Here is a 26,508-nt window from a genome sequence, read left to right as displayed (position 1 = left end):
TAAAACTTTGTACAAACATGCTTGCGCTGCGTACACATAACAAAACGTTTTTGTACAACGCGTCTAGAAAATAAAACATCCGAACATTTTTAAAGCATCTGTACATCTTACTTTGAAAAACTTTCATGTTACATTTTTTAAAACATCTGTACATCTTACTTTGAAAAACTTTCATGTTACATTTTAAAACATCTGTACATCTTACTTTGAAAAACTTTCATATTACATTTTAAAACATCTGTACATCTTTGAAAAACTTTCATGTTACACTAACAAATTCATTCGATGAAATATTTTTAAAGACTTACAACACCCTTTTTGCGATGCTGCTAGTTTTTACAGTTCGGTATCCAAAAGGCAGTTTCCGCACTAGTCAACAATCTGCGTTTGTCGTAGACGTCCCTGACATTTTTATTGAGGTCTATTAAACATTTTCACGTCGCGTTTGAATTTGTTATAGTGCGGCATTATGGGGAATTATCCCGCTGCCTTTCATTTAACACGCTTAACCTTCGGCCTATGTTAGCTTTCTGTTCCTGTCTCTTATGTTAGACGGGTCGGTGTCAAGCAGCACGTGTCTTACATCAGCCATAAGATACCCTCAAAACAATTATTTATCATCCAATTTGTTTCTTACTTCTTGGTTACCTTGTTAGGCTTCCTTATCCATGAAAAGATTTAATATTAATATTATATTAAATCTTTTAAATCTAAATTATTATTAATATTAAAGTTTTAATATTTTTGGTGTGGCTTTGTGGACCTTTCTTTTGACAGCATTCCTCTCGTTTTCAATAAAAAATAATGATAAAATAAACCTCTATAGAATTATATAAATAAACTGAACTGGTCTTATCTTACCTTACATGTGTGGGGATGCCTTACCTTGATTTTGTTTTAATTTATTTAGTTTAAATAGAGATTCCTGACAAAGTCAAAAAGCTTTGATGCAGTATATATTTCGAAAAAAAGGTTCTTGGGTGTGCTATATAGAACTATAGGGGTTCTAACCAGAGGAAATATACCCATTGCCTTCAAAAAGGTGCCATTTCTTTTAATTGAGAATGTCCAAGGAGTGTCATATATGTACCAATCTAAAAGGTTCAATATGGAGCCTTTCGTTTTAAGAGTATGCACAAATATATGTGGTGCTTTTATGCATGTTAAACTTAAAAATGGGTTGGTGCCGACCCTAACAGCACAGGAAGGTTATTAATAATGTCTCTAAGGATGGTAGCAAACAGGGCTCTTGGGCCGTCGCTTCACCAGACGCTGCGGGTGGCGAGTCGTGTTGAGCAAAGTAAACCGCATCATTTTCATCATTATTAGCGTTGTTGATGTTGTCTATTTCATTTAATAGCGCTTCGGGTAGAGGAGGGGGTGTTGCTCCGTCCATACCCTGCTGATTCAGGTCTTGCGTAGATTTTCTCTTGACCGGTCCGCCCCGTCTCTCTCGTACATAGAAAAAACAGAGAATACCTATTATTAGAATAAGTTATTTTTAATGAATAGCGTTTTTATCATACGTATAAAAGAAATAATATACTCACTATATGGAGTTTTCTATCCGCAGCGTCTCCCGTAGAGAAAAAAAAAACAAACCCAAAATAGCTGAATCTCTAAAAATAAAATAATTATTTTAAGTTATTTTATTGTATGGTGTTTATCATAAAACACGCGTAAAAGAAATAATATACTTACTCTATGCAGGTCCCGTGTAGTTTTCTCTTTCCAGTAGGGCAAGGCCTTGATGATACTGGGTGGGGGTACTTGTGTCTACCAAAGGAGGGAAACCCTGCTCGGCATACTGGGGTAATACCAATGTATACTTAGGTAATAAAAATATCTGCGGTTGGTTACTTCTTAGGATTCTTTAAGGAGAAATATACGTCCTGTCAAGTTTTATCTGATGTCTATTTCGATGTACGTTTTAACTGCACAGACGGTATGGGGGGAGTCGGGGGAAAAGACAAAATTTACTGAAATACAAAATGTCCAACTTGATGTGTGACCCAAATTACAGTTTGACCGGGATTTGACCTATCGGGATGTACATAGGTTGCATGAGGAAAAACACAAGTTTGAAAAAAACTACCACACAAGGCCAAACTGCTACTGCTGCAGGGGGGTGTCGGCTTTCACGCACACACACACACAGACGGTCAAACTACTGCTAAGCGTTTTTTACTGGATGTCAGACCCAGCTCCTCCTCTCATTCTTAGCTCCAACTTGTTCATTCTCACAGGGTTTCTTTCAGTCTCGCGCAGCAGCACAACTCTCAGCTCTCCGGCATCGCTCTCTCCGAGTCCTTTGCGGATTATCCAAAGCCACGGGACCTTACCACGGTACCGCACCAGACACAGCATCGCTCTCTCCGAGCCCTTTTCTACGGATTCTCCAAAGCCCGGGACCTTACCATGGTACAGCGTACGCTCACACTCCATCAGGTAACCCACCCCACTCAGACCCAGTGTTTGGGACCTTAACGCACCAAGCCCCTGCTCAGTCCCCTGCTCGGCACCCGGTGGATGCAGACAAAACACCACACTCATAAGCACTCTCCTCAATATAAAATAATAATAATAATTAAATTATAATAAATAATTAAATTATAATAAATAATTACATTATAATAATTATAATAAATAAACTATATACAAATAAACCCCTATCCCAACGCTCAACTGGCTCACAACCAAAAAAAAATAGCCACCTCGCACTATCTCATGACGTCACCTGGCTTGCAGCCCGGACCTGTCACTTTTTGATTTATTTGACCTTTGTGACCTTTGACCCAACCTGTCATTTTGACATAAGCGGCATTCTCCATCTCTCTCATGTTGTTTGATTTGGCATGTCATACTGAATTGGTCTGGTAATAAATGTCAACTGTAGGCTTGACAGTTCTGGAGAAATAGGCAGAAACGCAAAAGTTGTCACTGTAGCGCCCCCATCTGGCAGACTAGGGTGCACTTACTAGGGTGAGGTCAGGTTCTGTAGACAAATGGATCATCCAGATTTGGTTGAGATTGGTGATTGCTAGGCCTGTCAAATGCACGCTTGATTTTCATTGGCTAATTATGGCCACCATTGTATGATTTATGACTGTCATATTATGGGTCTGACCTCAAGCTTGGCTATAGTAGACATGTGCCAAATTTCACTCAGATAGGACAAGCAGTTCAGGAGATATTGAAATTAGGTATTTGTAGTGCCCCCTATTGACTAAATGTGGGCCGCTTTGTATGGTGTCCCCAGAAAGGAGCTGGGAGGTAGTATTGTAAGTTTGGTTAAGGTAGGCTAAGGTAGGGAGAAGTTATAGCAATCAGACTGAAACAGGACAAATTTGGGTTGAGTTTGGCTGTGGCTAGTGGCCGTACAATAGAAAAATGTCAGACTTTCTTAAATATCTATTGATCAGCTCAGAGGACTGGTCGGTTTGACACCTCAATTGTCTGATTTGGTCAGACAGGGTAGGACTTTAAGGCAGAAGTAAGATTTTTTGCATAATTTGCAAAACAAAGTAGGCGGAGCTTACTTAGATTTTATGCTAATATAACACCCATATTCAAAAAAGGGGATAGAAGTAATCCAGCAAACTATAGGCCAATCAGTTTAACTAGCATTACTGGAAAAATAATGGAAGCTATAATCAAAGTGGTAGATTGGTAATGGTAAATGGTAAAATGGTAGATTACCTGGATGCAAATAACATTCTGAGGGATAGCCAACATGGATTTAGGAGAGGTAGATCCTGTTTAATGAATCTACTTGAGTTCTTTGAGGAAGCTACAAATGAAATTGATCACAAAATGTGATCTACTTAGATTTCCAGGTCTTTGATGTCCCCCACAAATGGCTCTCGCTAAAGCTCAAAGCTGCAGGGATTTTAGGAACTGTGGCAGCTTGGATCGAAAACTGGTTAACTGACAGGAAGCACTGAGTAGTTATTAGAGGCACAATGTCACAGTGGGCCTGCATTCATAGTGGGGTACCGCAGGGTTCAATTTTAGGACCACTATTGTTCCTAATTTACATTAATGATATTGACACCAATACATACAGTAAACTGGTTAAATTTGCAGATACCTACCCAGTCAGCACAAGTACGTCGGCGCTACGTCGCTGATACGTTTTTTTAAGGTCGGTATTTAGTAGCTTTTCAGTCGTTTGCACATTGGCACTATGTAGCGCCTCCGTAAAAGCTCCGTCGAGGCGATGTAATCGCGACGTTTTCCGTCTCAACAGCGATGAAAACACGACGTCTAGGCGAAACTCCACGATGATTCCTATTACTATTCTACGCGACCATTTCCCGACCTAATTACGGATATACGCGATAATTTCCCTACCCTTTTTTTTTTTATCCGTAGGCGATCATTCCCCGACCCCTTTTGTAATCCTACGCGATCATTTCCCGACAATCTTATTGTACAATTACCAATAATTATTTACGTCTTCTTTAGTGTCGAACACGTATGGATACTAATATTTTATTCATAATATAAAGAAAACAAAAGGTGTTCGTTCAAAGAGTTTTTATTTTAAAAAAATATTAAATGCACAAAATATATACAAGATACACACTAAAAAGAAAAAAAAAAAAAACAATAAATCGAGAGCTATCTGACACGCCGGCTCAGCCTGTCACGAGACAGTCTGAGCCACTCCTTGATGGTTTTCTCGATTTCAGCCTCATTCGGACTAGAAACCAATGGGTTCCGTAATGCAGACTCTAAAAAACAGAACGGACACAACGGTCACTTACATTGACATTAACCATTTAATAAGGTCTAATCATAAACATGTTATTCCTTTAGAATTTGATGGTTCACTTTTTACCTGCAGTCTGAAAGAAAAGCAACTTTGGGCATTAAAATCAATGAAAACCTTGGGAAATAACTATGTAACGTGCATGGGGAGGTTAAATCCATATTGTGTTCAAACAATAAGGATAAAAATCCCAAAAGGTCAATTTGTAACTTTGGTTAAACATTGGTTTTACTTACGAATAATCACATTGACGATTTTTGTATTTTTCATTGGTGTTTTACCCCGTCTGCCACACCAGTTAAGATGCACAGCCAACTGGGGATCAAACACCTTCCCACAGATCCTCCAGACTGTTTTCTTCAGTGTTTGTCCCCCAGCCAGTGACAGTTTGGATACCTGGAGGTGACAACAGATGTTTGGTCATACAAAACTTCACATACTTTTGGGTAGTGTATGTATGTGTATGTATATATTATATATTAGTATCCATGTATTATCTATGTACAAGGCAGTTTTCTTAAACCATAATCACACCAGTTTGTTCTTAAATTCAACATTTTCCAACTGCATTTCAACATTGTTCAGGTCCTCAGTATCTTGCAGTGGAAATCTCCCATCCTCTGCACACTAAAAAAAATAATAGATTCTTATAGAAAGACCTGGGTAACAGTGTGCACAAAGATCAGTAAATCTAGTAAGCTACATCGCAAAGTATTTAAAAAATCTCTGTAATTGAGTTAATAGTAATTCACTCAAATGTTATCGATATGAAATATAAACTTAAACACCTTGAAACTATTATTTATACTAGGAAAAAAAATAAACATTTTCAAAATCAATCTCAAATAATTTGATTAAAATAGATCATAAAGCAATTTTGTACAGTGCACTTGCCGTTGTTAATGGTGCATTTCCAGGATTGTTACCCAACAACGTAGGTATCTGGGTGACAATTTCAGTCATGTGTTGGACCTGGCTCTGCAACTCCCCCATCTGCAGGAGGATCCTCTCGGTCGCTGTAAGGACAATAGAGAATACAGCATTAAATATTTAGACATACATCGAGATAGATGTGGATGTAGATCTGTCTACAACTTACGTGTGCATTGACTCGGTACAAGCTGCCCCAACTGACAGTCCTCGAACCCCTCAGCTGGTGTGTCTGTTTGAGAGTCCCAACAATCCAATCCTTGTGTGTGTACTGATTGTAGCTTTTCATCAACCAAAGCTTTAGCCTTTCTTTTTAATGTCCAGTAAGAGGGTGACGTGAAAGCCAAGCTACTGAGAACAAACAGCAAACACAAAAGCTCAGTGTTACTGTAGTGTATAAAATGGAAAACTATACAGTGCAGTAAGTATAAATTAACCAGTAATCTTTTGATATGGGAATATGAATTATAGATTAATTTGTAGAGGGTCTTACACTTACTGTACTTAAAGATTGCGATCCAACGAAGAACTATAGCAACAAGAAACATGTTGATATGAAATGACATTTTAATTACTAGATTGTTTGAAGCAGAAATATGAGCTATGGCTTTTCTTAAGTACTATTCTTGAGTTAAACTAGGTAAGGTAACTTTATTCATACCCATAGGTAAGGTAAATTTGCTTTACAGAAAAATTGTAGCATTTTTTACTTTTTTCCTTTACATTTAAAGTATCAGAACACAAAACAATGGTCCTCGCGTGTCGTTCTTCTTGAAAAATTTCGGTTACTTTTAGTCTGTAGTGATGCATAATTTACAGAACCCAAATGGTAATTGCTTGTGCTCGTTCATCAATGTAAAACTCAAACATTACTTTTCCGGAACAAGCACATTGAGGTACAAAACAACGTAAAAACTGATACCCTTTTTAACCTAACACCCACCCATTCATCAAATATAGACTCTCAAATTCGCATGGGAACTACAACGGCAACTGTGCATGCCTCACAAAACATAAGCACACAGCCAATTCGAATGAACGAGAGAAATTTTAATAAAGGAAAGATTTAAAAACACACTGCTAAATTGAATTTTCAGTATGCACATGTATTTTGAGAGTGATCTCACGCCATAGTAATACAACTCAAATTAATAGTAACATACAAACGCATCAAACAAAAGGTCGAGCATGGTAACCTTAGCATAGCCATAGATATTAAAATGGTTAAAGTGCGATAAAAAGTTTGTAACAATAAATAATCAAAACACGATTGTTAAGGGGTCCGTGTACGTGAGTATAATTCGTTTTTCAACTTTAGACGGAAAAAACAAAAACGAAAAAACGGGCCGTTTTCTCCATTTCGACTAGACCAATCCCAAAGGGAAAGTTGGAAAACGGCTTATTTCGCGTTTATTAGTTGTCTGTCTTAACAGATCAGAAAATGCCTCGTATTCCGTTTGCCTGGAGGTAGGCGGGGTTATTGGTGTCCCTTCTGTCATTGGCCAGGTACATCGCGAAGACCACGCCCCCCCACAAGATCGTTACAGAATATGAGTTTCGGGTCTCCCCTGACTGCCGGGGTATCTGAGAGTCTCTTAATGCTGTCATTGAGGAATTCCTAGCTCGCCTGTGAATTAAAGCAGTCTTTAAAACAAAGACGAAGTTTCAATCATGCTTCAATCACACGGGGTCTGTGGAGCCCACAAAGTCCCGAAAAATGGTATACGTTTATCTTGTGCGCACAAAAAATTTTGCAAAACTTTAAAGCTATGGCCACCAACTCTGCTTCTGAAGATGTATGTTTATTATTTCAATTGAGCAATAAACAACCTCTAAATGTTGTGCACTGTCCCATAATGAACTGTTTAAAACACAATATACTTGTTTTAGTCTGAATTAAAGACAACGTTTTAGCCAAACTTTGCCTTGGCCCTGACCATAAAACATGCATTTAATTAGAGTTATATTTCTCATATAGCCTGTGACATAATCTCATTCGTTGTATGACGCATTCATTTTCATTCATCCATTTGCTTACATTCATTCATTCTTGTCCTTGTTGTAAAGCGACCTTGAGTATGACAAAGGCATCATAATTAATTAACAGTTAATATAACTTTGTATTGCATGAAATCTATTCACTCCATTGTTACTATGGCACACCAAAGACAAAAGTTGTCAATTTGCAGGTAAAATTTAAATAAATTCAGCTGAATGTACGGTGTTGTTCTGCCTTGGCCCATTTTACCTGAACATTATGTCAAAGTTCAAGAGGGAACCTGCTGATACTGTAACGGTCATAATTCAGAATTTATGCCTCTGCTGCCTGCAAGACAACTACCTCCACCTCCGGCAACTACCCTCCAACCTGCCTGCCCTTGGCTCAACACGATGCCTCGCCATCCATCCTGCGGCTGTGTCTCTATTAATCCTGCCATCGTGCATCAAGCACCCCGTGCCTGCACCGGTCGGCCGCTGCATTGAGACATATATTTCAACCCCTGTATTAGCTTAGTCATTTCATCTTGTCTGTATTAGCTTAGTCATTTCATCTTGTTTGTTTGACTCATCTGCCGCCCCCTGGAGGATGGGCTCCCCCTTTGGGTCTGGTTCCTCCCAAGGTTTCTTCCTCTTAGGGAGTTTTTCCTTGCCACCGTTGCCTTTGGCTTACTCAATGGGGGGTCCTTACGAGGCAGAAATGTAAAGCGCATTGAGACAATGTAATGTTGTGATAATGCGCTATATAAATAAAATTGAATTGAATTGAAAAAAATTCCATCAAATATATTCCAATAAATATATCATCAGATCTCATGCATAACTCATTTAAGATAGTGATTGGAATATGCTCAGAATGTATGGACTGTTTGCTAATAAATAAATGGGATTATATAACACATCACTACATATTATTTAGAAAATAATCAGCCATTCACAAAATAATTTTCATAACACTCATTATACATTCTAGTTTTCCACTTTTTAATACATTTGAAAGTAATGAAGTAGAGAGACAGCACATAGTTTGACTTTGCTTGCCGTAGCATGGCACATTTTATTTTTTTATATCAATGCACTGGGGGGACGACAACAACAACATTTTGAGCATATAAAATAAAGACTTCTGACTCATCACTGCTTTTTTATTTTCAACAGAATTATGATAGTCGTAACAGTTTGGATGAATATTCATGGGGATTAAAATATTAAAACAAGGTTATTAACTGACCTGGGTTAAGTTTCTCAAATTAACATTTATTTTAGTGGCGAGACAAATGTATCAGATGCAGAATAGCATCTTGAAAAGGTCTGGGATTGTGGTTGACCACATTTTCATACAGAACATTCATATCAGGATATAGTTGTGCAAATTGTCCTTCTGCATGGGCTTGGTCTTCTTCACTGGAGAATGGACTTTTGCCAAATGATGAACATCTAGTCAGTGAAGAACCAGTCTCTGATTCATAGAGATCAGCCGCTTCAGAAGCATGGGGTAGAAGATCCACTGTGATCTTCTTTACACAACCACTTTGTGCCAAAGTGTTTGGAACTCCTTTGCCTGTAATAGCAAATTCCTAATTAATGACCCTGCGTGGTGAGTTCATTGCAGCGATTCATAATGGTGCATAAGGGTAGAGTCACTGCATATGTAACAGTAAACAAGTTTCCTCTTTTAATTTAAAAAAGGGGAGCAAGATACCTGGAATTCTATGAGCATTCCATGCCTCCACTACTCTGCTGATGCCAAGGCTGGAAATCTGACATGTTAGATTAGATACACAGAAACGCACTGTGTCATCCTCCATGTTGATTTCCTCTTGATCCATAAGATTTACCAATGCAGCTTTTATGGGATAATTAACCCTGTTGTTGATTTCTGGCCAAATCCTTTCAATTCTGTGATTCTAGACATAAGAAATATAATCAAACCATATATATATAGAGCCAAAGACACAAGTCAATCAATAAAAACTTTAAAGAGAATAAAGGAGTTTTGATAGCTGAAGACATCTGTTGGGACTTAATATAAAACATGAATGACTGACACGGTTTAGGGGTACTAAGCACTTTTGAGATGATTTGATTCATTATATTTCATTCAGATATGCAAACTACAATATTCCAAACCAGGATTTGGATTATACTAAATCAGTCTCTTTTTAAATGTGAATTTATTGTATTTATGTGCATAAGGATTCAATAATATTTCCCCAAAGTTAAAATAAAGAACAACAAAACCGTACTCTTGTCGAATTTGTTTGAACGTAGGATAGTCTGTCAGTGTTATTCCTGAAAGCTGAGATTTGCTGCTGCATGAAAAGAGTCAAGAGGAACTCTTTGCCATGGTCCACCCTCACTTGATCCCATATACTAAAGCTTATGACAGCTGGTCTGCAAAGCAAGTACAAACATGAAGTAGTGCCAGTGAAGTGCTGATACATGCATGCGAAACATCAATGTATGGGTTTAGTTACCTAAATACATTTTCATAAATGAGAATATTATTCTTAATAGGCATGGTTGAATGGCTAACAATCTTGGAGGTGAAGCCATCTATTGCTAGAACATGGGTGGTCCCAAACATGACCAACTTTTCATTTTGATCCAAATGAATTTTGTGACCCATGTACTCGGCATTATAAGGAACTGGGTTGAGATTTCTTGCTCCCTGGAAAAGAAATAAACAAATTAGAAAAGCATACCTATCAAAAACACCAACACTATCACAACAGCCAAACTGATGCATTCCAGTAGCACTGTTTTAATTTCATGAAACTATTCTTCACACATGCCTACTTCATGGACTTTGATGTGGGGAGAGTACTGAAATTGGTCTTAGCTCTTGGAATATTTATTTATCCAAATGAACTTGTGCTTGGAAAATCTATAAACCACTTTTCATGGTAATCATCAAAGTTGCTCACCATTTGATAATCCAGTTTTTAGTATGATAATGACTAGTCTTTTATTTTTTGTATAAGCTGCTTATGGTGTTCACCTTATTTTTCTTTTATCATTTGCTCATTAGTTTACATGAAAAACCACCCATCAGATGATTTGTTGATTGAGGTGTGTTGAAAGCAGGGAAGCATCAACATATTCAAAGCAGCATGGCTCCATGAGGAAGACTGAAAAATATAATCCTATGTGCATACACTGTAAAAAAATCAAACTTGCAATTGCTGAGCTTACAGTCATTTCTTTCACAATTCAACAATAAAAGTTGAGTTGCCCTATAAACTCAAATACATTAAGGGTTTCAACTAATCTTTTAACGTTTTGGAGCAAAAGTTGGTCTCAGATGAAATTTATAGCTGGCAAAATGAACGAATTCAAGTTTTACATGAGTTGAAGCGGTTGGCGCCTTTCGGTGCCTGAGCACGCATGCGCATCTCATATTTTTGGATACTACGGGTCTAGTTTGCACTTTTGCAAGGACTGAAAGCCACCTGGCCGTCTGCCTTAATGCGAACGTGAGGCTTTTTATACCAGGAGGTGGATCGATCGTTCATCTCAACTTTCTAAAGGCAAGTAATGTTTCTTTTATTATATCAGACAATATATGTTTGAACAGTGTCAATTTGTCTTTTAGAAATATCACAACTGAAGTTCTTCGTATTTTTCCGAAACTTAGCATAGCATTACTTTCTAGGCTAAGAAGCCTTGTGGCTTATTGGTATGTGTTTACTATATCATTTAAGATTCCATGTCACAAACTATGTGCCATGTCACAAAACAATGAAAATCCGACAAACATCGCTACTAAAGAGGCTCGCTCATATCTGACAAGCCTCCGCGACACTCCCTATGTGTATTTCATGAAGTGCAGTCTGTGGCCGCCATACCACCGAACGAAACAAAATAGGCTGGCTCGCTCATGACCAATGGCAGCAACCGCCAATTTATAACCGCCAATTTATAATGGCGGTAATTTGAAATTAACTCAGGTTTCTTTTGAATTGTTGACACTGTCCTCTCCTCTCTTCTCATTATAGTTTTTGTATGCAGTGCCAGTTCTGCTGTTTTGTCTGTTCAAGCCAAGAAGTACTCTTAAGGCATCACCAGCTACGACATAGCAGAGGATTTCATTTGCCCTGTGTTTACAGTGACTGCGTCTGTTCGTTTAGGACACGAGGGGCATTGAAGTCTCACCTCAGCAGATCACACAACAGGGCTAAGAAAAGGCAGGAGATCTCAACATTTTTTTGTGATTTTTGTGAATTTAAGGAAAACTGCTCACAGCATACATTTATTTCACATATTTTAAGGCACTTAAAAAAACCATCAGACTGTATCCTGTCCTTTCCAAAAATGTGACTATGCTACCAACAATGTATCAACCTTTACGTCACACACAAGCAGAAAGCACAAAAACTCAAAAGATATAAAAAACTGTATTAGACTGATTTCTCATGCAAATGCATGTCCTAGTGAAAGTAGCTCCCCTGATAAATCCTTAAATACCTCTCAGGAGCCAGAGACATTACCAAGTGGTTCAGGTGTAGCATCAAGTGATAAAGAGGACAATGAGTTTGTAGATTACCAATGTCTTGAACATAAAATAGCTAGACTTTTTCTATGCATGCAAACATTGTTACATGTTTCTAAAAGTGCTTTGCAGAGAATTATTGAGGAAATTAGTGACATTTTAAAATTTTCTCAGGTTCATTCATTTCAAAGAATCAAAGAGGTGCTTGCTGAACAGAACATTGAGGCAGATGATGATGTAATTAAAAATATAAATGATGCACTTTTCAAAACCAACCCATTAATTATCTCAACAGAACTAAAAGGTGCATTATCTACTGATTACAAGAGAAATATTTATTTCAAGAATAATTTTCATGTAATTGAGCCTACAGAGTACACCTACAAAGCCAGAACTAGAAATAAATTTGTTTATGTCTCAGTAAACCAGGTCTTGGAGAACTTATTGAAAGAGAAAAGTTTCTTTGAAAAGTTAGCATTTGATAAAGAAATTAGTGAAGGTTACAGATCATTTAGAGATGGGCAGTATTTCAAAAACAACAAGCTTTTAGGATTGCAAGATACTTGCATTAGTTTAGCTTTGTATATTGACGACTTTGAAATATGCAACCCTTTAGGAACATCTCGAAAAATTCACAAAATAACTGCCGTCTATTGGGTTGTACTCAACTTATCTGCAAGGTTTCGTTCTACATTGCCCTCAATACAGCTTGCTCTTCTTGGTAAAAGTGTAGACGTTAAACAGTTTGGGTATGATGCTTTTCTTTATCCACTCATTGAGGATTTAAAATGTCTTGAAAGCACAGGGGTGTATGTTGAATCTTTAAATAGTTTTTTAAAGGGAACTGTATTTTGTGTCTGTGCAGATAATCTTGGGGCTCACAGCCTTGCAGGCTTTTTGGAGTCATTTAATGTCGACAAGTTTTGTCGATTTTGTAGTATTGATAAACATCAGATTGCAGCTCTTGATCCTACAGAATTTCCATTAAGAACGGTGGAACAGCATAACATTTTTCTAGAAGATCTTCAGGATGGTCAAAGACAAAGTGTGTGTGGTGTCAAAGGTTCCTGTGCCTTAAGTGCGTTGTCCTATTTTCATCCAGTCACTGGATTTCCTCCAGATATATTACACGATTTCTTTGAAGGTGTTGTCCCTGTGGAATTGTGTTTGTGTCTTCAAGATTTAATCAGAAAGGGTTTTATTACATTTGAAGGACTAAACAAACGTATAAAATCATTTCCATATAAATTCTCTGATAAGCTCAACAAGCCACAACAAATTACAAAAGCCAGTTTTGGAACAGGAAGAGTGAGTGGCAATGGACATGAAAACTGGACACTTTTGCGTTTGCTGCCTTTTATCATTGGGACCCGTATACCAGAACATGAGCCATCATGGGAAATATTGATGGACCTTAAGGAGCTTGTTGAGATTGTTGTCTCGACAACTCTATCAGAAGAAATATTGTCATACTTGGACACCAAAATATTGGATCATCGACGACTACTGATAGAGACTTTTCCTGATTTTAATTTGAAGCCAAAACACCACTATATTGAACATTATAGTCATCTTGTGCGTTGTTTTGGTCCCTTAGTTGATTTGTGGACTATTCGATTTGAATCTAAGCACAACTTTTTCAAGAAAACTGTGCATGATGTCCAATGCTTTAAGAATATACTACTAACACTTTTTTCAAAGCATCAACAAATGATGGCATACTTCTTAGATGGTCATAGTCTTTTTAAACCAAGTCTGCATGTTGATAATATTGACACAGTTGACATCTGTTTCTTGAATGAAAATCTTCAGAAGTGCTTGAAACTGAAATATCCACAGGTAAAAGCTGTGTCATTTGCTAAATGTGTTTATCTGTATGGGACCCAGTATGTTAAAGGCATGATCATTTCATCAGGACAACTGAGTGGACTGCCTGAATTCTACAAGATACTGAACATTTTGGTAGACTCTGGGAAAGTGTCATTTGTTGCTACAAAGCTCTCCTCTTGGTTTATAGAACATTACAGATCATATCGGCTTGACAGCAGCTACAAAGATCTGGAAATACTTGACCCAGAAGATTTGAATGATTACCACCCTTTAGCTGAATACTGCGTAGCTGGACAACTGATGGTGACACCTGTTACATGCCTCCTGCATTGAAAGTGATGGTATGTATTATTCTTAAATAGTTTTCAGTTGATTACTTTGAATTTGTCAATTATTTAGAATTGCGCCCTTTTTTGGTTTGTCTTCACAGGCCCTGTTACTGCGAGTCCACGTCAGTCCAAAACTTATCAGAAAAATCCAACTGTCCACTGTTCCAGAATCTGTGAAGCAGCTTCAAGATGAACTACAAGCAAAGCTTGGACTTGAAGGTGACTTTGCAATACAATATGAAGACCCAGATTTTGGGAACGCACTTTGCAACCTGATGGATATTAATGAGCTACCTGCTGGACGGGCAGTGTTGCACCTCATTTGGGAGGAAAATGCATCAGCCTCGCCACCACAGACTCCATCTGATCATAGCGCCATCTCATCTATTGATACAGCCAGTGTGAGTTCAGCATCTTCTTTCAGCCCATCCTCATCCACCCAGACCTACATGCGTAGCACTTCACAGTGGCCAAATCCATTTCCTATCCCAACCTTTTCCTATGATGTAGAGTTAAAACTTCGCAAGGGCAATGAGGTATATGAGAAAGCAGGGGCAAATTTAAGTGTAACAAGAGACATCAAGATGGAAATTCTAGATAAGCTGGCACAAGAAATGTTTGCAATCAAAGCCTACCCTGACAAGAATGAAATAACATCTGTTGCCCAGGAGCTAGTTTCCAAACATCCCTGCCTCAAAGAGCCCGGCAATGGCACAGGATATGATGGTTGGGCAACAAGCATTAAGTTCAAGCTTGGCAACTACCGTTCCAAGCTAAGTCAAGCTGGATGTAGTGAAGTTGCAGTCAATCGAAAAAGAAGAGGGGAAGAAGATGACGGTGGTTCAAATAGATTTTCCTTAAAGAAACCAAAGCGAGGTGAAGTCAACTTTATCCCTGATGCCCCAGAAAACTACAATGATGAGTCTCTTGAAAATGAAAGATGCATTTTGGAAGATGAAATGAAGAAGAGGGATAAGAACATGGCACTCATCACCCAAAAGATGGACATCACATTCTCTCTCAGGAGGAAAGAAGTTGTGGAGATGCAGCCCTTGGTCAAGGAAATGCAGCTCAGATGGCCAGCTCTCTTCTTGAAAGAACAGGTAAGATAATCTCTTAAATTTATAAAGGAAAACTTCCGTTTTTTATTTTTTTTTCAGTGTGGTCTTATTTCTAGAATGGAAAACGTTCATTTACTCAACCAGACAAATTTCAAGGCATTTGGAGTTGTTAGAAAGAAATTTTAATCCCAATGTTACGAGTCAGTCGTTTTGCAGGAGAGAGCTGAGCCACGGTTATGGGGAAAGGATTCACTGAGACAACTAAGAAATGCCTGAATTAAGCCAAAAACCACTCTGGAGGGTTTTTAACATAAGGAAATAATATTAAAATGTGTTTAAAAGCTCCAAAAAGTTGATTTTACATGATATAGGACCTATCTTCTGAACAACTCCAAATGCCTCGAAACCTGTCTGGGTGAGTAAATGAACGTGAGATCCATTTCTTGTGCCCTTCATAAGCATCTGTTTGTAGCACGCCAATATCTTGTAGAAAAGGTTGAAGGCTACCGTTGAGCTAACAATGCTAATGGTAAAATATAAAAAAGTAGTTGGCTCTAAAAATATGAAGCTAATTTTGGTATTACCAACAACTCTATTGAAGTGAAATCTATTTACTTGTCAACTTACTGTGTATAATAATGGATTGCATTTATTTTGCTCTTTTCTGGGCACCCAAAGCGCTTTACAATTCCACTACTCATTCGCTCTCACATTCACACATCGGTGCAGGGAAACTACAGTTGTAGCCACAGCTGCCCTGGGGTAGACTGACAGAAGCGACGCTGCCATATTGCGCCATTGGCCCCTCTGGCCAACACCAGTAGGCGGTACGGTAAAGGGTCTTGCCCAAGGACACAACGACCAGGACAGAGAGAGCCGGGGGATAGAACCAGCATCCTTCCGGTTACAGATGAGCTTCCCAACCCCCTGAACCACGGTCGCCGCAATGACTTGTCTTCACTGGGCATCTAGAATCTTTTGGTGCTGACCCTTAGCAGGCAACAGCCATGAAACTCACAGAACAGGATTGAGAAAGTCACTTGCGTGTTATGAAAGTATCCAAATTTGACCACAGGATGTTATTCTTACTTCATTCTTACATAACTATAAAATTAATGACATTTTTGCAATGAATTTAAAATACAATTTATTGATTTATTTCTTTTCTGCAATGCATCCTGTAACAATTGTAACCATTCTTTTGTCTTATCAACATTTGATTTGGTATTCTATAGACTTACTGTAAAATCTGCCGATCAGATTTTTCTTGTTTTTTTTTTTTTTTAAATGCATCAGTTAGAATTTGTACCACCACTACCACTAAAAGAAAAAAAAATCCAATCAAGACCTGACCAATAGATCAACCGAGACTAACTAAATGTTTTGAAATTAAGCTGTTTTAACCAAATTTGAAAACAATGTCATTTTTATATAATGTACCTTTAAAAGTTTTCTTCTATATTTTTTTGTTGCTTTGTAGATTTGTGCGGAATTCTCACGCATTACCACCAAAGATCTCATGGGGACCTTCATGACTGCCCTCGACACTTACTCACTTCGGCTGATTAAGCTGTATCGAGTTAGAAAAGCTGCTTTCCGTAATAACATGGATTCCCTGTTGCAGAAGTTTGATGAACAGGTAATATATAAAAATGTATTTGTGTCTGGTTTATGAGGAACCTGAAGTTCCCACTGTAACGAAAGATACTTTATTAAATATTTACTAAATTGATGTAAAAATTGTTAGTTTTCAAAAAGTGTGTCCTGAATGGGATTATAAGATAACAAGCAGCGCTGTGTGTTTGGCAGATGGCAGGTCATGACAGACAGTTCAACTCTCATCCCATTCATGGCACTTTTTGTTATAAATGTTGTAATAAGTGTGCTACATTTGTTGCACATCAAAATTACTTAAAAAAAAAAAAAAAACAAAAACTGACAAAACCATGAGCAATTATCTGGAATAACTAATTTCAACATCTTATTTCTTAAGTCTGTATTTTTAGCAACAACACTTAATGTGTTTTTAAAAACAAAATGGTAGGTTTATAAATGAGGCTGAGTCTTATTTGATTTCCTTGTTTTAGGTCTCAAACATAGTCCAGCATCGACGAACCATCAGTTTGGAAGGGTTACCGATATTAGTTCGCGACGATGAGACCAAACTCTTCCTAACATGTCTGGTGAGCATGCAAATCTACTCAATCTTCAGTTTTGGTTTTCAGAGACTTATATGTACTGTTGTTTTTTATTTGCATAGGATACAGATCCAGTTGAGAGGGCAACCCGAGGTGTTACGGTGGGAATCCTCACTGTTCTGGAGGACTACGTGGGACCCAACTCGCAGTCCACAGTGGTCAACACTGCCATTGTTTTGGAAGAGGACATTATTCTTGATGACCTGCCAGACCTTCCCACTGCCTTTGCCTACCTGTTTGGCCTACTTTATGGGCTCAACATGGAGTTTCCCAAAGAACTCAAGTACACATTTGAAGCTGTGCAACACATTTTTATGGAGTTGACATCTACCTGTTCCCAGAGGGTAAGAAGCTTCAAAACCAAGCTCTTAACCAAAGTCTAACCTATTTGACAACATGTTCAACTCAAATGCAACTTGTGTGAAACAGAATGCAGCAATTTGTTTTGATTTACAGTTTTTGGGTTTCGTGGTAAGTTGCTCTGAAAAAAGTTAATTTCTGGCTTTAAGAAAACGGTAAGGTGCAGAAAGTTCTGAATCAATCTCTTCTGTTCTAACTTTACTTAATGTAGCTTGCATGGCTGATTTGCAGATTTCATGTATAACAAGTTTTTATAAAATGTTGAAAGGGTTTATTCTAACTTGAACTGTTTTAAACAATTTTTATAATCTGGTTTTAGGTACATTTGTACTAGTTTTATAACAAATGTGGCGCGATACTGAACTTCAGAGGAAATTAGTGTTGATACTATTACTATTAAAAGACAAGTGGTGGAAAAATTTGTTTGAAAGTTGTTTGCTGTATGGAAACCAGATAGAAGTTGTTCACATCCTGCCATCTGATGTTTTGAATCTGTTTGTTAGTGACTATCTATCAAGATAGGTTTGATATTCTGTCTGACAATACCACACCTTTAAAATTGGATGAGTAACATTTGTTACAAAAATTTGACTTTTTTGTGTTTTTGGAAGGACTTTATTTGTGGCTGAATGTTGTCAGTATGTTTAAAATGGCTGATCTCAAAAGTCAACATTGTCAGTGGTGCAGTTGTGTTTGAACACAATAAAGTTATTTGAAAATCAACTGTGTAAACATTCATTGGTACAACAGGGAGCACCTCATGAAAACTATAAAAGATACTTTTTCTAAACTTTAGGAAATTGATTGTTAAAACAAAAAAAAATATGTTGTGTAAACTTTAGGAAATACGTTGCCAAAACTAAAACGAATACCTTGTGTAAACTTTAGGAAATACGTTGCCAAAACTAAAACGAATACCTTGTGTAAACTTTAGGAAATACATTGCAAAAACAATAAAATATGAGTTAAGAAAAAGCACAATTATTAATTTTGTAAACACAAAAACATCAGCTGAAACAACTTTTCTCCTAAACTTGAAATTATAAGTTATCCATCAGAACCTAAAAACATAAATGCAGTGGGTTGCCTTGAGTTTTTAAGTTTTCGCAATGTTTTTTTTTTTTCAGTGTACTTGTTCAGTTAGGGTCAGTGGCTGAGCTAGCCTGCATAGCTGAGTAGCCCATGGTTACACAACACCCCATTTCCAGTAACACATTATGCAACATTGTACTTCCACACTCTCGTTAAATACAAATGCGGCAAATCACTAGTGTCACATGGTCACCTGACTTCGTGCTGCGTGGCTCTGTGGCTGGACAGATCTTAGAACTTGTCCTACACGCCCCTCTGATGCGTGTATTCCTTTACTACTTAGATATCCAGTCATCATTTTTCGCCCGAAAGAATCACCTGTCTAATGAAGTGAAAAACAGTTATTTAGAACAAATGTACTTTGCATGCAAAACAACAGATGTCACAGCTCTTTTATGTCATTAGATCCAGAAAAGTACTAACCACTAGCGATGGGAGCAGGAAAAGTGAAAGACACCACGTCCACATTATTAATCTTGGAAATGAAGGTTTTTAAAGGTTTTTTGTGTATGTTAATAGCCTGTGATTTTCCAGTACAGTGGTAAATAATATAAATGAACATGAATAGAATAGATTACAATAAACGAAATACTTTGAGCTGCGTTAAAATAAAGTAGCCTATATGAGTATTAGGTACAGAGTAGGAGAAAAGCGATCACAATGCGGTAACTGGTGACACTTGAGTGAACGTATACGCTACGTGATGACGCCATCGATATGCAAATTAGCGAGTGATGTCATCTGGCGACTTTCTGGGTACAGTTCAGCGACTTCTTCTAAGAAACAATTGGCAACACTGGGTGACTGTTAAGAAAGGGATAAGGGTGGTTCTCTGCAAGTGACTGTTCACAACGTAATCGGTCTCCTCAGATTATCTGGAGATAGCCAGGAGTTCCACGATATACTGTGTGTGTGTGTGTGTGTATATTATATATATATATATAATATATACAGTATATCTCGAGGCTCCGTTATATGGAAAGAAATGGGTGAGATTAAAAACGGCATTATTTAGTTTAACTTGTACCCAATTAAGTTGGCAGCGCGCACGGTTGAGGCGGCTCCTTGTTCTCCTGAAAAATTCATTGCAATCTTTACAACAACAGTAAAGGCCTTATATTCTATTCTAAACACATTTCAAAGATTAACAGTTTTCACCCGCCTCAAGGCGGGTGATTCAAATTCTGGATGTCATTCGCTAGTGAAAATCTATACAAGTACACAAATCCATAATTTCAATTATGATTAGACCAATTTACGATCCACTAATTTTCACACTGACCTCTTGAATACCTTTGGCTACTGCCAGTTCTAGATGAGTCTGGGAGACAGTTGCCCTGGTCAGCTTCCTATCAGCACAAAACCTTTTGATATTAGCTACTGAGCTTCCTTTGTGTACGCCATTAGATCGCACAAATACAGAAATATATTGGTAACTCTTTCCTTGTTTTTTCATCTCCATAATAATGTCAAAAAATGGATCCAGAGTTGAGAAACTCATACTGACCTCCCTGTTAAATATGCCTAATTTACTATACCCAATTAAGAACTGGACATCTCCTTCCTCTTCGTTTGCCGGCGGTTGTCATCCAACTTAAAGAAGCATTAACGCCACCTTCTGTTCCGGAGTGTAGTTAGAACAGTAGAACTACTGTCCATTTCAATGCATAACCTACAGCGCCCTCCACAATTATTGGCACCCCTGGTAAAGATGTGTAAAATGCCTTAAAATAAATTAATGTTGTATTGCAGTAGCATAGTCTCACGCTAAAAAAAATTGAAAAAGCTAACCTATTTGAGTACATTTATTCACTGGAAAATAAATCCCACATTAAGAAATAATTGTTTATAACAAAATCAACAGTGCCACAATTATTGGCACCTCTAAGAAGTCCATTCATTTTATGAAAACGTTTATCCTTCTGGGTCGTGGGGGGTCCGGAGCCTATCCTGGCAGCTACGGGCACGAGGCAGGGAACAACCCAGGACAGGGGGCCAACCCATCGCAGAGCACACTCACACACCATTCACTCACACATGCACACCTATGAGCAATTTAGGAACTCCAATCAGCTTCAGCATGTCTTTGGACTGTGGGGGGAAACCAGAGTACCTGGAGGAAACCCCACGACAACATGGGGAGAACATGCAAACTCCACACACATGGTCCCAGAGGTGTGAGGCAACAGTGCTAAACACTGCCCCACCACACAGCCCCCTAAGTCCTATGAAATTAATGCAACTGAAGCATTTTTGTCATTTATTCCTTACTTTCTTGTTAATCAGAATGTTTAGCAACTTTTTAGTAATCCATGATTTCCTGTTTCTCAGGGGTGTAAATACGTCATGGCCCATTTGTCTTACTCACCTCTCAAAATGGGAATGGCAAGAGAACATGCCCTTCAAGTAAGGCAGAGGTGTGTTGCTCTTCATAAGTCAGGAAATGGCTACAGGAAAATAGCTACTCGCCTAAACTTAGCCATATCTACAGTCAGAGCAATAATTAAAAAGTTTAAAACAACTGGTTGTTGGGGAGGCATGCCAGGAAATAGCCTTTACTGTCCTACAGTTACAGATATAAACGTGTGGAGTTTGCTAAACGCTACTGGAACTTAAACTGGAACAATGTGCTTTGGTCAGATGAGACTAAGATTGAGTTTTTTGGCAACAAACACTCCTGATGGGTCTGGCGTAAAACAAAGGACGAATATGCGGGAAAGCACCTCATGCCCACTGTTAAATGTGGTGGAGGACCTGTGATGCTGTGGGCCTGTTTCTCTTCCAATAGCCCTGGGAACCTTGGTAGAGTGCATGGCATCATAAACACATTGAAATACCAGGACATTTTAAATAAAAATCTGATGGCCTCTGCCAGAAAACTGAAAATAGGTTGTCACTGGGTGTTTCAGCAGGATAATGATCCAAAACATATGACCAAATCAACAAAGAAATGGTTCACCAGACACAAAATCAACCTTCTTCCATGGCCATCTCAGTCCCCAGACCAAAATCCCATAGAAAACCTGTGGGGTGAGCTGAAGAGGAGAGTATATAAGAGAGGACCCAGGACCCTGGACAATCTAGAGAGACTTTGCAAAGACTAATGGACAAAGATCCCTCTCTCTGTATTCTCCAACCTTGTGAAATGTTATAGGAGACGTGCTGTCCTATAGGCAAAAGGGGGTTGTACAATGTATTAACAACAGGGGTGCCAGTAATTGATATAAACAATTATTTCTTAATGTGGGATTTTTTTCCCCAGTGAATAAATTTACTCAAATAAGTGGTTAGATTCTTCAAAAGGTTAGACTCTTTCAGTGTGACATTGTGCTACTACAATACAAAATGAATTTATTTTAAGGCTTTTTACACATCTTTACCAGGGGCGCCAATAATTGTGGAGGGCGCAGTACATACAACCCCTCTCAACTACATTTATAACACTTCCCTCCTGGTGAGATCATTGAACATAATTATGATCATTATGGGACTTTTTAGTCATTTAACCCGACTAAATGTTCCAAACAATGACAGCAAAAAGATGTCCAAAACAGACCGTTGAAACATGAAGGTAGGGTGTCATATCTATTTAAAGATCATTTTCCCACTGCACTGATGTGGGGATGGATCGGAATACCCCTCAACAGGCATGAAATTTGCAGTGCATGTAACAAGGCTACCACCCACTGAGCAAAGAATGAATACAACCTGAAGGAGTTAATCTTAAACCCACCACTTGATTGTTTATGATTTCCCATCTGTCAAAATGTGATATCAGCAAAGGAATGCAAATAGTAGAAAAATTATACTAAGCTACATTTATTGACCAATGATTTACATGTAACAGGTTTGATTTATTTTTAAGTTTCAACACTGTGCAACTCTCAAAGGACTTGCATACTGACAGTAGCAAGGAACAAATCATGTACTTTTTACGTAGTTTTTTCTAGGTATATCAATTATTGACTAATGTATATTAAGAATTATTTTACTTTTTGGTTTTAACATTGTGCTATTCAAAACATACTAGCACCATATCTAACATAATGAGGCTTACTGGACACTGCTGTGCTGAACCAAAAATAAACACGTACTAATAGCCTCCCAACATTTGTAGAGCTGGTTGGGTGGATTAAACAAAATATAAACTTAATGAACATTCTTTGAACATGCAAAATGTATAGAAATATTGCATTTTAAATTTTTTCATTCTTGCTGACAAATATCCTTCATGATTACAAGTGCCTCCCCAAGTCCACTAATTCTGGTAAGAGACTGTCTTGGGCTATCTCCCCTGCATTTCACACACTGACTGGAGGATTCCAGCCACTGCTCAACACAGAGTCGGCATCCTATCAGACTTCTGCAACAGCTTGATGCCATTGGGTCCTCCATTATGTCTGTCATAATTAAAATAACATTATGAATGTAGCGTTGGCCAGATTGACCAATTTCTGTTTGCAACAGTAGAGTAGAAATACCTTTCACAGTCAAAAAAACACTTTTTTTGTGATTGCAGAATATTTAAAAACCTGTTGGTGAACCTAGATATGACATGGCAAAATAGTCTTGCATTATTCTGACCAAAATAAACATCTGAAGCATCCGAAATAAGCACAAAAGGCTTTTTGGCTATATCTGTAATTTGTAAATTGCAGTATATATTCTGTGATTTCAATACTATGAAGGATACAATTAAAATGAAATACTGTGTGAGAATATTACCTTTGCAAATAGCACAAGAAAAGGCATCCCTCATGGCTAATATCTGCTGCCTGGTTAAAGCACTCTTCAGCCCTGCCAGCTCCTTCAGGCCGGCCACCACCAATGGAAGGCCCTCAGCTGCTAGTACTACCTCTTCTATTTTTTCATGAACCTCAGTCAGTTCATCCTTTTCCTGTTGGCTATACAGATCATACAATAAACATTATACAAATTACATATTGCACAAATTATTACAAACTTGATACTTAGCTAAATAAGATTGTCACAATAATAGTGTAACTCTAATAATCAGGTCAGGTCAGATTGGGGAACATGTGCATTGCTGCGCCCACCACACAATGAAACTTCAGAATCCTGACTGGCGACCAGCCCCAGGCCAACACGTGGTCCAGGCCCACCCTCCAGAAATGCCCATCTATTTGCCGCAGTGTTACTTGAATGTCCCCTCGGCCTTGCCCAACTGCTCAGGTCCTCAGCAATGAGGATCCTGTGGGCTGGATCACCCTCAGGGAATCACGCCACATGGCCATAGTGCTGCCATATCTGATGCTCCTTCACAATGTAGGTAATGTGCCTCATTTGGGACTCCCTGAGCAACTGCTCATTTGACACAAAATCAAAGCAGCGGTACCCAAGGATTCTCTGAAGACACACAGTACCAAAAGGAGTCCAGTCTTCGTCTCATGTCACTGGATAGCTTCCATGTTTTGCAGCCATATAGCAAAACAAGGAGCACCAGGACTCTAAAGACTTGGATGCTTGTCCTCTTGCAAAGATACTGGGAGCACCACACACCCCTTTCTAGTGACCTCATGACCATCCATGCTCTCCCAATCCATCTACGGACTTCACCAGAGACAGAAATGTTGCTGCCGAGGCAAGTGAACCTCTTGACGCCATTGACATTCTCTCTGCAGACAGACACACTGCTGACAGATCAAGGTCATTAAAGACCTAGATCTTAGTTTTGATCGACACTTGCAATCTCAGACTCCACATTCAGTCTCTCAAAGCCCAGACCAGAACCTCTATTGACTCTGTGAAGGTCACAGAATCCTCTCCATAGCCAAGATTAGTAAATGTTTCCTCACAAACATGCCCCAGAGCAGCTGGTCCCCACAACCCTGCCCAACACCCAGTCCATGCAAGGAGTGACATCGGACACCATCGGGCAAAGCCAATCTGCCACAGTTATTCCCTGAGTATGGCAGCCATCAGAGTGACCAGGCTAACAACAGGTGTACCCACCTACAGAGATCTGGTCACTCTCCGGTCTGCACACCTCAGGGAGTGCTGCCCCCTGATATGCGGAGTTTACAAAACCCCTCCAACAGCAGAGGAATATAGTCATCATGTTGGAGAGACAAGTCATTCCACATGCCTACCCGGATGGGCCACCCCAAATTAGGCCCCGAGTGCAGTGCTCTGCAGCGGGTGATGCTTTGGCACCACACCAGCTCCAATCCCCAACAGACCTGACCCTGTTGGCTTTCTGGCCGTTTTGACTAATCTGGGGATGAGGCTCCCAAAGACTTCCCCCCCATCAACTTTACGATGTGTGCAGCCTTCCTGTGGGTGGCTGTAGCAGAATTACTCCCATGGAGAACAGAAAGGAGTGGTCTGCTTTCTCAGAGCTGTGAAAAAGTCTTTACGGTGGTTGGAGGGCTGATCCTGCCTCCAACCCCCAAATTTTTCCCTAGTTGGAGGGCTGCTTCCAGGGCTGGATGCAGTTTAATATTATACCCAATCATAATAATAATCATCATAATAATAATACATACATGCATACATTAATACCTTGTTCTTCTTCGCTTGTTTTTACTAATAAATCCATTGAAATTGTCCTCCTCCATGGCATATATTTTACGGGAGTTCTGTCTCCAGAAAAGTGAACCTACAGAGTAAAGAAGCTAGTTAATTATTATAAGTTTTACAAAGATATTACTGGTTTCAGTATTCATGACATATATATAATCAGAATAATCACCTTTTGTTCCGTCTGAGTCGTGAATTGGGTTGCCTATGGCATCCATCAGCACAATAGCCGCCTGGGTCCTGAGGGCTTCCTGGACTTTGGCTACCATTCCTGGAACACAGGCGTCAACCTCCCTGAAGTGAATCACAATTGAGGTGGTTGGATGCAGCTTTCCTTGGTTAGCTTCAGCCAAAAACACAGTCCTGTGAATTTAAAAAGAATAATCAGCATATTTAATATTCATTTAAATATGCAAATTAAGGAATATACTTTCCTTTACATCGTGCATGGAAATTGAAATTAGGTCAAGCCTTTACTACTTCTAGGTAAGACTAATGTTCATATATGACTGCCCTCACAAGCATCTAAACACGTATCCGTTGGTTTAAAGTGCACCAGATCATAGTCCCTACTAGATCCACAAAATGACATCTCATTAATCATAATTTACTATTTATTTACTACCCCTCGCTTTTATAGCATATCCGATATATTTTTTATTATTTTATATTTCTCAGCAACTGGGTGCATAGGCATTTACTGGAGTGTGTGGACTTCAAAGGTCAAATGATGTAGTACAGTAACAAGCTCTTCTAACAATCTATGCAATATTACACAAGACACTAATTAGACACAGTCTTCAGTCTTCTGGAACTGTGTTCTGGACAGCTGAGTAAAATATTTTGTTTTGGTACGGACTATTTTGCTGCCTTAAGGCCTGGCCAACTTACCAACATATTGTGT

The 26,508-nt window shown here is 38.6% G+C and overlaps 2 protein-coding genes across 2 annotated transcripts; one reads left to right on the top strand and one right to left on the bottom strand.

Annotated features, from left to right (window-relative positions):
- Positions 1–8,725: 8,725 nt before the first annotated feature.
- Positions 8,726–25,873, bottom strand: LOC140591829 (uncharacterized). Its single transcript, XM_072713265.1, has 8 exons — positions 25,777–25,873; positions 23,790–23,901; positions 20,347–20,413; positions 19,258–19,386; positions 10,180–10,373; positions 9,949–10,096; positions 9,405–9,609; positions 8,726–9,263 (listed from the first exon to the last, which is right to left on the bottom strand). The coding sequence occupies exons 1-8, from the start codon at positions 25,871–25,873 to the stop codon at positions 8,965–8,967; spliced, it is 1,251 nt and encodes a 416-aa protein (XP_072569366.1). The 3' UTR covers positions 8,726–8,964.
- LOC140591710 (uncharacterized) lies at positions 12,526–18,160 on the top strand. The gene is made up of 4 exons (XM_072713185.1): positions 12,526–14,365; positions 14,455–15,456; positions 17,502–17,597; positions 17,675–18,160. The coding sequence occupies exons 1-4, from the start codon at positions 14,342–14,344 to the stop codon at positions 17,993–17,995; spliced, it is 1,443 nt and encodes a 480-aa protein (XP_072569286.1). The 5' UTR covers positions 12,526–14,341; the 3' UTR covers positions 17,996–18,160.
- Positions 25,874–26,508: the final 635 nt, after the last annotated feature.

Source organism: Paramormyrops kingsleyae, chromosome 6, assembly GCF_048594095.1.
Source record: "Paramormyrops kingsleyae isolate MSU_618 chromosome 6, PKINGS_0.4, whole genome shotgun sequence".
Taxonomy (NCBI): Eukaryota; Metazoa; Chordata; class Actinopteri; order Osteoglossiformes; family Mormyridae; genus Paramormyrops; species Paramormyrops kingsleyae.
The sequence above is the reverse complement of the archived record's forward strand: the minus strand, read 5'-3'. Positions and strand labels throughout refer to the sequence as shown.